At 51.0% G+C, this 12,210-nt stretch overlaps 1 protein-coding gene across 1 annotated transcript in view; it reads left to right on the top strand.

Moving 5' to 3' along the window:
• Window positions 1-3,021: 3,021 nt before the first annotated feature.
• Window positions 3,022-12,210, top strand: part of ADAM12 (ADAM metallopeptidase domain 12) — a gene marked incomplete at its 5' end in the record, with an annotated part of 278,477 nt that continues 269,288 nt past the window's right edge. The window contains 2 exon segments of the mRNA XM_037159124.2: window positions 3,022-3,069; window positions 3,072-3,378. Of these exon segments, the coding sequence (XP_037015019.2) occupies window positions 3,022-3,069; window positions 3,072-3,378 (355 nt within the window).

Below are 12,210 nucleotides of genomic sequence, written 5' to 3'. Positions count from 1 at the left end.
GGCTGAAGTGAGAAGGCCTACGGAGAGAAGAGTGGACTGGGTGTCGCTGCAGGCTGAGAGGGTCGTGAGTTTCGATCTCCCCGAGAGGAGGAGCTAAAAGGATTCTCCAGACTCCTGATCCCGACGATTGTGTCTGTTTGTCCTGCAGTGAGCAGGGGCGCTGGGCCAGGACCCTGAAAGCGGCTCCATGAGCCTGTATCGGGTGCTCCGTCAATAGGTCGGACTGCAAGGGCGCAGTCCTTGGTTCAGCAGAAGTCAGGCACAGCCGCCTGTAAAATTCTGGCTTAGGGAGACCCGCCTCCATTTTTCATCAGCTTGTCCTCAAAGCAGACTGAGCTCCATGTAACTTGGGTAAGAAATAAGTGCCCTGTTCATCCTGAGCACCCAGGCCGTTACTCCAAAACAGTCCACAGGAAACAGCCTTGCAAAGGTCAATTCTTCTGGAAAGGAAGGGACAACAAGCCATCTATCTGCAATTGTAATGAGCAGAGCCTGGCCTCTGACCCCACACCATTACCTAACAATCCGGGATTGAATGCGGGCCGGCCTCCGCTTCCTGTGAGTGTGGAGGTCGAGGCCCCTCCCCAGGCCGGCCCAGCCATCTGTGGGATCCGAGTTGCCCTCTGCCCAGCCGGCTGTCACTGAAGACCCCGAAGTCTTCCAGGACGGTGTGTTAGCCCAGGCCCCTTGCTTTATAAAGACGGTGGATTAGAAGCTTGAGCAACTGAGGCTGGGGGGCTCGGACTCCCCCCCCCACTGTCCCCCGTCTCCTGTCCTCTGTTAGGGCTGTCGCATTCCCCCAAAGCAGCCAGAACAGTCTTGGGACACACTCGGCCTTTCAAAGAGAACTTCGCACCGGGTTTTTGTTTGTTAGTTCGCTTTTCTTCTCTTTCTTTTTTTAATTTTGTTCATTGGACTTCTACAGCCAACTATTAAAGAATAAAAAAGAAATGGATTATTAGCAGAGAACATGTGTGAAGTCTCAGCCCAGGGCCTAGCGCACATCAGGTCCGTTGTAAAGAGTGTAGCCGGTCGGGATGACTCAGGAGGCAGCCGCTGGACCTCCGAAAACGAGTCTGTCGCATTGACCTCAAAGGAAACACCTTGTGACCGTCCTGCATGGTGTTTCTGAAAGTTCCGAGGGACACAACGATGGGAACGGCCTTCCCAGACCTTCCTAAGGGTCTCCAAAGCAAACGCCAGGGGTTTGGATTCCCCACCGACACCATGCGGTTGGTCGTTAACCCTCACTGCCACCGGGAAGGTTTGGGCTTTGCCTGCCCGTCATGAATGTTGACCCTGAAGTCAGGGTTGAAGACACAGACCCTGTCTACAAACAGATCGGGGGAGGGTGCCGACTTACCTACCCCTTGGCCACGTGACCATGGGGAAGCTACTCAGTGCTTCCCTGCGGTTTCCTCATCCGTACATTCGGGGTTTTAAATGGACCACTGCGTAGGATGCGTTGCAGCACAGGACTCTGATTCTGCAGGGAGTGTAATAAATGCTGTCGCAATTAACAGTCAAATGGCGCATCGTTGAAGAGGTTAAGTAACTGGCTCAGGCTCTTCCAGAGTCATGATTTCTCAGTTTGTCCCACGGACAGAAAAGCTTTTGGAGGCAAGGGGCGTTTCTCAATGGTTTGCTCTCCCCAGCCCCTGGCGCGGGGGTGGTGAGGACCTGTGGGCCAGGGCAGGGACAGAGGAAGGGCTGGGTGGGGCCTGCAGGTTGTGAGTAGGGCAGGATGTGACCGGGGCGCTTCCAGGACAAGTGTTGAGATTCCCTGGCCCTGGGAGGGGACCCTTGGGCTAGACTGGCTTTCTTTTTCTTTTCTTTTTTTTTTTTAAGGCCTGCACTTTGTTTAGGGGTTTGACCTGGTTCTTGGGAGCATGGGGTGAATCTAAGGGCAGAGGGAGATGGTGAGGAAAGTTACATTCCAGGAGGAGGAGATGGTAAGAGAAGAAATTTCCTCAAACGTTGGCCACCTGCCTCTTAGAATGGGGGCGTGGGTCAGGAAGAGTGGGGGGTCACGGGACAGCTTTGTTCAGGTGGCCCTTCCGGCTCCAGGGTAGGACCACTTGGGTCTTTGAGAACCACTCAGGTGTGGCTCCTCTTAGGAGACTCTGAGTTAAATAATGTGGGCAGGGTGGCGGGGTTAGCTCCTTAACCCTTGGGGTTCTCAGAAGCTAAGCCAGGCTCTGAGGCAGAAGAGGTGGAGGTCACCAGGGATCAGGGCTTGAGGGCAAAGCCCACCACTCACCTCACTTGTGTTTCCGGACACGGTCCCTGGGACTCATTCCAAAGGTCTGGGAGTATGCCCAGGACTTGTATTTTTAAGAGACAAACCCAAATAATTCTCATAAACAGAAAAGTTTGGGAAACATCTCCATATACCCTTTTCTCAGTCCACGCGACGGACAAGAAATGTGAGTCATGTATCAACGTAAAATCTAAAGCAATACATCAAAAGCTTTATGCCCAGACGCCACGTGCCTGCAAGTCCAAGTTTATTTCTCAGGCACCAGACATCCACTTGGGGGCTTAGGGGATGGCCCAGGACGCCCGCCGGGCTGGGGACTGCCTTTCAGACCTGCCACCGGCGCTCCGCGAGTTCTCGGCAGGCCGGGAGCGAGCAGCCGAGTCAGCATTTCCAGCTCAGACTGGAAAAGCTGGACCGTGCAGCCGCGAGTGCTCTTGGCAGCCGGGCGCCCGGGGCCCCGCGGCCACATCATCCCGGGGCGGGGATGTGTGCGCTTCGGGCCACGTCTGTGCCGCCGGGGCGCGCGGCCGGGGAGGCGCCCTGTACCGAGCCGCCCCGGGGGTGGGCGAGCGCCGGATCTGGGCGGGACCCTGGCTGGGACCCTGAGCGGTCTCTAGGACCCGCGGGACGCCGCCGGGGGGCGGGGTGCGGGGGAGACCATAATTTGTTCCGTGGTGATGAGACGGTGACCGTTGGCCGCGGATCCCTTTCACAGGCTTGCCCTCTCTCACTAACGATCTTCCTCGTCCCCACGCCAACTCGGACAGCTTGCTCATTTACTGCAACGGTCAAAGCTGGCTCGTGCCAGAGCAGCGCGCGCGCGCACACACGGGGGGAAAACTTTTTTTTTTTTAATGAAAGCCTAGACTAGCTGGTCGGCGGCGCGGGCGCTGCGCGAGGGGTTCGGAGCTGACTCCCCGCAGCAGGAAATCCCTCGGGTCGCGACTCCCAGCCCCGGCTCGCCGTCCGCGTGGAATGGTGCGCGCTAGCCGCGGGCCCCCGAGAGCTGCTCCACCGAAGGCCGGAGACCATGGCAGCGCGCCCTCTGCCCGCGCCCCCCGCCCGCGCCCTCCTGCTCGCCCTGGCTGGGGCCCTGCTGGCGCCCAGCGCCGCCCGAGGTAAGTGGAGGAGCCCGGGCGGCTCCCTGCCGGTCCCCTGCTCTCCTCTCCAGCACGCCGCCTGGGGTCGTCCGCTGGCTGCGGACTCACCCCCGGTGGCACCTCGTGCAGCCCCGGGGGGGACACCGGGTGGGCGGGGCTGCCCAGCAAAGCGCACACTGGGGCGCATCGGCTGAGCCCTCGGGCTCGGGCTTCGGGCCCTGGGAGGACAGTCCCTCCCTCCCTCCCACCACCACCACCACCAGGTGCCAGTTCCCGGGGTAGGGAGGGAGCACTTGGCTTGGTGCGGGGAAGCCGCCAGCGCGTAGCCCTGATGACTCGGCCTTGAGGCTGCGGCCTCGCCCCGCCACCCCGTCCCCTCCCTCTCGAGTGTCATCTGCCAAGGTGTCTAAGTTTGGACTTTACACGTGTCGCCAAGGATGATGCACATGGGGTCATCTTACCCTATGCCTTAGTGACACCTCCAACCCAGGCTCTGGGTCGACCCCCACAAAGTCCCCTTCCCATCCCTCCTCCCCACGGATACACTTGGGGGACGCGCAATAACCACGCAGGTGAGTAGTCGCCCCCTTCTCGCAGGCGTGCCAGCTGCGTCCCACCGCACTCCCCTTTTTTAAACGCTGACTTTTGTTTTCTTTAGTTTTCTCTCTCTCTTTTGCTAATTCCGGGTCGCTCCCCGGGCGTCAGTGGTGGCCAAGCTCGAGCAGAGCGTCCCCGCCTCCCGCCACTTTGTCAGTGGCTCAGTCGTAAAAAATCGTTTAAACCCGCCTTGTGCAAAGCGACAGCTCATTTCGAGGTGAAAGTGTGGCTATTCTAGCTGTCCGATAGATCCAGGTTTCCCCGAGTTCTAGCCCCTTAAGCTCGGGCACCTGTGGACCCTTTCTTTTTGCATAATGAGGACTCACCCAGCAGGTGTCTTTTTAACAATTCGGACGCTCCCCTCAGTCCTCGCCGCCCCTCTCTGCCGCTAGAGGCGCTGTCGGCCTGCCAAAGAACCACGGCCCCGACCTCCAGCCCCACGTGTCCAGGGTTCTACACCCAGGCTTTCGCCCCCCCCCCCCCCCTTTTTCAACAACTGGCCGCAACCGTGCCCCGTTACCACGGTATGGCACGCTTTATTCTGCAGTCGCCACCGCTGCCCTCCACCCGTACCGCGTCCACTGTAACGTGGCAGAGACTCAGCTCTCGTTAAAATCCACACAGCAAGCAAGGCCAATTTGGGAATCCATGATTAAATCAAAGCGCTGCCCAGAGCTATGAAGAAGCAAGGAGGAAGCCAAGAAGGAGCACCGCCACCGCTGACTGCTGAGTTCAGGAACTCTGACCTGCAAGCGAAAATGAGAGCGCTCTCAAGTGTTCTGAAAGCCTTTCGTGCAAATTGGTCCTTTTGGATGTTTCTTGAGAAATCACTGTTTGAAAAACTGAAACGGAATCTCAAAGTGTGGCTGAGATGGCCCTTGACTCCCCACATGCTCTGTACCCAGAAACAGAATTCCACTGGGCATGGACATTTTTTTACATGGAATATGTTCACTAAATCAAGCTAATAATGGGAAAATGTTTTATAGATGGGGGACTTTTATTATGTCGTGACAACAGCTTTGGCAGGGAGACTTTCTCCTTGGGGTAGATATGACTCAGAATATAGAATGCCGGTTCGACCTAAACATGGGTTTCATGTGGTACCCCAGCATTCATTTCTTCTTTGCCCTGGGTTCTCCATATCAAGTCCTGGGCCCCAGATCCTAGCATTGAGGTTGTTTAAACATCCAAATGCATGATGAAACATTTCTTTGTGTTGGCAAAAGGGAAGGAGGGAGTGCTACTTGCTGAAGGCAGAGTGCATCCTGTCATTTGTCTCCCTGTGTGTCATTTACCCTGAGCCCCAAACAGTTGCTCACTTGGTACCCTTCAGGGTCATGTGCGTCCTAACAGATCCTAAACAGAGCCCGAGGCCCCGAACCCTCTCCTCCTCTCCTCTCATTCCTTCCCCAGTATTCCCAGCAAGGTCATAACATCCTCTGCCTTCTCCAGATGCCTCATGCTAACACCTGGCAAGCCATCCCTAAGTCATCCCTTTCTCTCCGTAAGCCACCAACCTCCAAAATATATCCCCACCTTCTTTTTATCTGTTTTCTCAGAAGTTGCCTTATCCTCTATGGCAGCCTCCTCACTGGTCTGCTGGCTTCCCTGCCTATCCCTGCACAGTATATTCTTCCCAGCACCACGGCCAAAGTCCTCACTTTCAGTCACGAGTTTGATCATGCAGGTTTCCTGTTTAAAACCCTCCAGTGCTTTTCTCTGGCTCTCGGGAAGAACAATCCAAACCTCAGGATAACCTCTGTTTTTCTCTCTGACCTCCTTTCTTATCGTTCTCACTCCCTCTACCCCAACCACACTGGCCTCTGCTCTTTCCAACTTTCCAGTATAGCATCGCCATCATTTTTAACAGCAACATTCAGTTTTGCATCATGAATGCAAATACTGTGCCCAGTTGAGCCAGGCTGTGCTCTATGATTCCTTTTGATCCCTCTTGCAACTTTTTGTTTTTCCTGGAGTTAGTGATTGCATTGGTGTTTAAATGTTTTGCTGTGTGTGTGTGTGTGTGTGTGTGTGTGTGTACGTGTACTAATCTTTACTTCCAAATTTTCTGGGAGAAGTATTAAATTCCTTTCAACATTATCAGGCACAGCAGGTAATCTATCCATTGTTTTTTTTTTCTTGGTGTTAGCCACCGGTTCCGATAGAAACTAGTTACTTTCTAGGTGTGCAGTGTAGCCATTGTCTCCACCCTTATTGCCAAGATGCTGGAAACTCCCCCTGCATCCTTCCTGTGTTGGATCACCTGTTCTGTGAGCACCGTAACTTTCTCTTTCTTAGTTTATTCCTTGTTTTTGTGGAGCCCATTTCCTAGTAACGTCCCAGAGAAGGGTGCCTGGGAGGTAACATGTTTTTGAGAACTTGCTACAATGCTTTCTTTCGCCTGCAACTAACAGAAAACCTGACTACAGACATTTTTTAAAGTTTCCTTTTTTTTTTACCTTTACATAACACGCAGTTGTGAAGTAAGCAGTGAAGTGGGTTGATGATGCTATTAGGGACTCAAGTTCTTTTGTTTGTGTCTGCCATACTTATGCATTGACTTTTGCCTTTACGCTTGCTGCCTCTTGGTCACATGATGGCTGCTGTACCTCTTGGCATTGTATCTGCATTCCAGGAAGTAATAGGGCAGAAGAGGTGAGAGCAGAGCAAACCAAATCTGTTTTATCAGAAGAATATGAATATTTCTGGAAACTTCTGTGGCAGATTTTCTCTTGGCCAAATTGTGGCCCAGGACCACTGCCAGCTGCACAGGAAGATAGAAAAGTAAATATTTTTAGTTGCTGCAAATAAAACTGAGTCCTGTGAATAGGAAAGGAGGTTAGAATATGTGTCTGCACACAAATATCTATATTTTGCCCTTCATTGCTAGTTTGTTTAGGTGTAAAATTCCAAGGCGCAGTCCTATTTCCTCGACATTTTATAAGACTTTCCTTCACCGTCTCTCTGCCCTTTGCCGCCTGAGATCCTGATGGCCGTCTGTCTGTCCTTTGCAGGTAGCCTGGTTTTCTGTCCAAAACTCGCATCATCTTTTCATCCCAGAATTTCTGCATATGCTGATGATGTGCTTCAGCCACGATCTTGAGAAAAATCGTGCTGGGAACTCTGTAGTAGCCTTTCAGTTGGAAAACTTCACGCTGCTCAGTTCCGGTAGATCTTATTGTATCATCTCTTCCGTACCATTTTTATCACGCTTTTCCTGAAACTGCCGTAAGCTGGAGGGCCCAAGCTCCTGAAAACTTCCTCTCGTTTTTCTTACCTATTTTTCATCTCTTTATATTTTTGTTCTACCATCTGGGAGAGTTTGATTTCATTTTTCCAGCTCTGCTATTCAGGTTATTTATTTCTGCTACGAGATATTTAATTTCCAAGGAGTGTTTCCTGTTCTATGAATGTTGCCTTTTAAAAAGTGTTCTGTTCATTGTTCTAATAACGGATGCAAGATTTCTAGGAACCCTTGAGTGTGTTTTTATTTTGCGAGCATTGCTTGGACTCACAACACCCTCACGTTTGCTTCGAGAGCCCCCGCCCGTACATGGGATAGGTAGTCTGTGACTGTATTTGAGGGCCTACGTTTCGGCTCTCTGTGAATGTTGAGTGATGAGCCCCACCGGAAAGCCGGTGGGAAGTCCTGTGGCTTCAAAAGCTCACATTTTGACGTGGGGACCACCACGCATCAGGGCCCCTGTCATTTCCCTCAGGCTGGTCCATCTGCCCACAGAGGCCCCGCAGCCTCCTCGGCGCAGGGGTGAGCCCAGGCCGGGGTCTGAGAGCTGAGCAGGGAGAGCAGGGTTCACGTGGACGTCTCACTACTCAACGTGGTGTTTCTTTTTAAAATATTTTTATCAAAACCTTCTGTTTTCATTGTGACACCAGAGGACCCCTCCCTCGCTCTCAGCTAGGCCTCGGGTCTTGAATATAGAACTTGTCTGCACCCCCTGCATCTCCAGAAAAAACCATCTCCTGGTCCGTTGGGGACACAGGGGGTGTCACCTCCATGTGCTGGCTGTGGGGGGAGCTCTCACTTGCCCTTGGACGGCCGTGTGGACCATCAGAGGGGCCCAGGGCCTCTGCAGGACCCATGTCACCTTGGTGATGGCTTCCCTCCTCTGCAGGCAACAGAGCCCCAGCTCTGTGCTCTCCGCTGAGTGGGTAACCACTCACGTGTCCTCCACCTTCCAGAGCTCGTCTGCTTTCTCTTCGCTGTCGCTCTAATTCTTCATTTTGTATTATTATTATTATTATTATTATTATTATTATTATCATCGTTACTACTACTATTCCTGGCGCCCGTGCGTGTGCCGTGACATCCACCAGGCACCATGCCTTCATCACCACGCCCCCCACGCAGACGGGCTTCTGCCCCTCCCTTCTCATTTGGCTCGTTTTACTCCTTCCTGTGGAAACAAAAATTACATCCACTTCTTAATGTTTTGAAACTTTTTTTAAAGATCTATAAATACTCAGCGTCAACATGCACCTAATTAGATAGACGTGGCAGCTGTGGGAGCTGTAAAGCTCTTTTTTTAAAATTTTTTTAGGGAATGTGGCTACATCATCATCAGAAGGGACAGCCCATGTCCCTGGTGCCCACGCGGCCGTAATGAACGCGTTCCAGCTGCAGGGAAGATTTTTGTTTTTGTATCGGAGTGTGTTCCAGGGGCCTCGTCATGTTGAATCGTCCCTGCGATATCTGTCATGTACACAGACAGCCGTGAGAAGTGTTCCAGTGTCCCCCTGTGGGGACCGGCAGGCACGGCCCGCCGTGCGCCCCGGGAGTGGCGCTGCACAGCCTGGCGATGCGGCAGGTCCTGGCATCCTCAGCTCCCTGCCATCGAGAAGGCGAACTTGATCCAGACTAGACAGAATGTTTCAGGAAATGGCTTCTGTGCATTTTCAGTAGCTGTTTCTCTATGGGTGGGTTTTTTTTTAGTACCTTATTAAACTTACAGTTTTTATACCAGGGCATAGTTACTTAAACAGGCATTTATTGAGCTCTTTGGTGCCTGGGGCTGGTTTGAGGTCTTCAAGCACACTGTCACGCGTGGTCGGTCCTGCCTGCACCCTCACCCAACAGAGCAGGAGAGCGGGAGGGCTTCGGGTGGTCTCGCCAAGAGGCAGGCACAGGGCCGCTTCACGGGGGAGACCAGGTCTTCACCTGGCCGAGCTCAACACTCCCAACCAAGGCACTCCATCTGCAGAGTAATTAAAATGTCTATAGCAATGAGACTGAGGCTTAGTTTGGTTTTAAACAGAATGCAGTTCAATTAAACTTGATTACCAATCGAAATGGACGCGTTGGAATATCCAGCTTTCCAACAGGGTCCCTGTTTTGTTCTGCTTCCTCGAGCTTCAATCGGTTCCTGCCCAACACCTCCTGCCTCTGACCCCCACGGGAGTGGCAGAGAGCTGAATAATTCAGCCCCACTCGCCATTCTTTACCCTTGGAGCTTTTATGCCCTTCCAAGAGCTCTGCTTCTAGGCAACCGCTGAAAATACTGGGCACTGACATCCGGGAAACTGTGGACCTTCCGGCTGTTTACCTGCTTCTGGAAGCCCCCCAGTGGGGTCAGACGCTCCATTCTAGAGCTGAGGATGCCCACCGCCTTTCTTCCTCGCGCTGGGTGTGGGCGCGAGGCCTACGCTGGACAGAAAGAGTCCTTGTTTGGTCCACAGCTGTCATTCAGGCCAGGATGGGATGTAAGCATCTCTCACCAGGTCGATGGTCGGATGCATCCGAGTGTCCTCCGAGAGCCTGGTTTTGCTTTTTTGCTTTTGTTTTTCAAATCCTGGGGTGTTTGGTGGTCTTCCCCGGACCCGAACTAGGATTTAGAGGCTGTGTTACCTTCTACGTGCAACTGGTTAATGGGGCAGATGTATTCCTGAAGCGAGGCATGCTGAGTACAATTTAATTTCTGAAGTAAAATAATTTTTTAGCCAATTCCAGTGTAATTTGAGATACGATCATGAAAAAGATGATTGCTAAAGAATTTCTCTTTAGCTATTCCCTTACTCCCTCCTCATTTATTCCCCTATAAAACGTGAACTATTTTAAAAGTTGACAAAAGAACATAGAATATGCAGTCCATATTTTTACCAACCAGATTTCTATATATGCTTCAGAATTTTTTTAATTTAAAGTTGTAAAATGTGAAAGATAGACTTACAATGACCCCCTGTTCTTACCCATCCGATTCCTCTTCCTTCTGCCGAAGCTAACGACTCTTCCAAAGTCAGTGGGTTTATATCTGTGTGAGTATTCCTGATCAACATTTGATATTGCTTTTGCATGTAAATATTATACAAACAGACCCCTGCTGTGTGCAATAGCCTTCTGCAACTTGCTTTTAAAAAATTAATGTATTTTAAAGACTTACCCAAGCTGCTGTCTGTGCTGGCGTCATTCCTGTTAGTCGAGTGGCTAAATCACTCATTGTGCCCTCCCCTGCCGATACACGTGTTTTCCCCAACTTCTTGTTGTGGCAATGGTACGAGATGCTTGCTCCAACCTCCTGTACACGGCGGATTGCTGGTCTGGGGAGCAGCCAGCTTTCTGCCCCGACACGTTCGGCCATGTCACTTTCTACACTGTCCGTACTTCCTGTACCAATTCCGACTGATGTGAGCGTTCTGGTGACCCACGTGTTTGCCAGTTCTTAACATTTTCAGACTTTGAAACGTTGCCAAGCTGGACGTGAAATGTTCCATTGTTTTAAGTGGCGTTTTCCTTATGATGAGAAACCAAGACTTTTTCTGTGTTCGTATCGTTTCTTCTTTGAATTATTTATTCTTATCATTTGTCCATTTTTTGCTTTTGTAGTTCGGTTTCAAGAAATCCTTCTGTCCTTCCTGGGCTTCAAAAGAGACTTTTTAAATACCTTCTTCTAAGTTTTGACTTTTCACTCTTTCCTTTTACTATGACTGGAGTTTGTTTTTTGTTTGTTGTATGAAGCTCACATCTATTTTCCCCATAGAGATACCATGACCAGTTGCCCTAGTGACGCTTATCAGGCCCTTCCCTCTTCTGATAAACACCAAGTGAAGACAGACAGGCTTCCGGGTTCCTTCTCATGTTGGGCTGTTTATTTACCTCGTTTCTAACATTACCCGGTTTTCTGTCTCCTACACCGGCCGAGGCCTCTCACACGTTTAGGCTGGTTGGCATGGCAGCATGTGGAGGGCAGACATTGAGGTCAGCTCTCAGGGGTTTGTATATCAGCTCTGCCCCCTGGTTACAGACGTGGGACCACGACAAGGTCATTAACCATCCTGTGTTGTCTGAACTCGCCTGGTTTTACTACTGAGAGTCTCAGCTGGCAGAAGGCCCCTCAGTGCTGGACAAGTGTGAGGGTGGGTCATGCTGACCCTCAGACAAATGATGTCATCTCTGTTCCTCTCCCAGATGAAAGGGTGACAGAGGTGGCGTCTGCCCCCCCCCCCAGGGGTTTGGGAAATGCTCTGACCAGTGCCCAGCCCCAGCTAAGCACTCAAGAAAAGGTTGATTTCCCCTCCTCTTTCTTTCCCCTTACTCTCCTTTCAAGTCGTTTCGACTATTGTTGAAATGTTGGTATTTCCTGTGAACTCCAGACTCTTCTTGTTTTTTTTTTAATTTTTATTTTATCAATTATGCCATTACAGTTGTTCTATTCCCCTCCTTCATTCCCCTCAACCCTGCACCCCCCACCCCCACCACTCCCCCCTTTAGTTTATGACCACGTGTCTCAAGTTCTTTAGATTCTATATTTCCCATACTATTCTTGCCCTCCCCCCTATCTATTTTCTACCTACTGTCTATGCTACTTATTTTCTGTACCTTCTCCCCCCTTCTCCTTCTCCCACTCCCCTGTTGCTAACCCTCCATGTGATCTTCATTTCTATGGTTCTGCTCCTGATCTAGCTGTCCACTTAGTTTGTTTTTGTTTTAGGTGTGGTTGTTAATAACTGTGAGTTTGCTGTCCTTTCACTGTTCATCTTTTTTATCTTCTTTTTCTTAGATAAGTCTCTTTAACATTTCATATAATAAGGGCTTGGTGATGATGAACTCCTTGAATTTGATCTTATCTGAGAAGCACTTTATCTGTCCTTTCATTCTAAATGGAAGTTTTGCTGGATAGAGTAATCTTGGGTGTAGGTCTTTGGATTTCATGACTTGGAGTACCTCTTTCCAGCTCCTTCTTGCTTAAGGTCTCTTTTGAGAAATCCGCTGACAGTCTGATGGGAACTCCTTTGTAG

The sequence above is a fragment of the Artibeus jamaicensis genome, unplaced genomic scaffold (assembly GCF_021234435.1).
Source record: "Artibeus jamaicensis isolate MK-2021 breed Jamaican fruit bat unplaced genomic scaffold, CSHL_Jam_final contig_490, whole genome shotgun sequence".
Taxonomy (NCBI): domain Eukaryota; kingdom Metazoa; phylum Chordata; class Mammalia; order Chiroptera; family Phyllostomidae; genus Artibeus; species Artibeus jamaicensis.
Note: the sequence above shows the minus strand (reverse complement) of the source record. Positions and strands in the feature narration are given on the sequence as shown.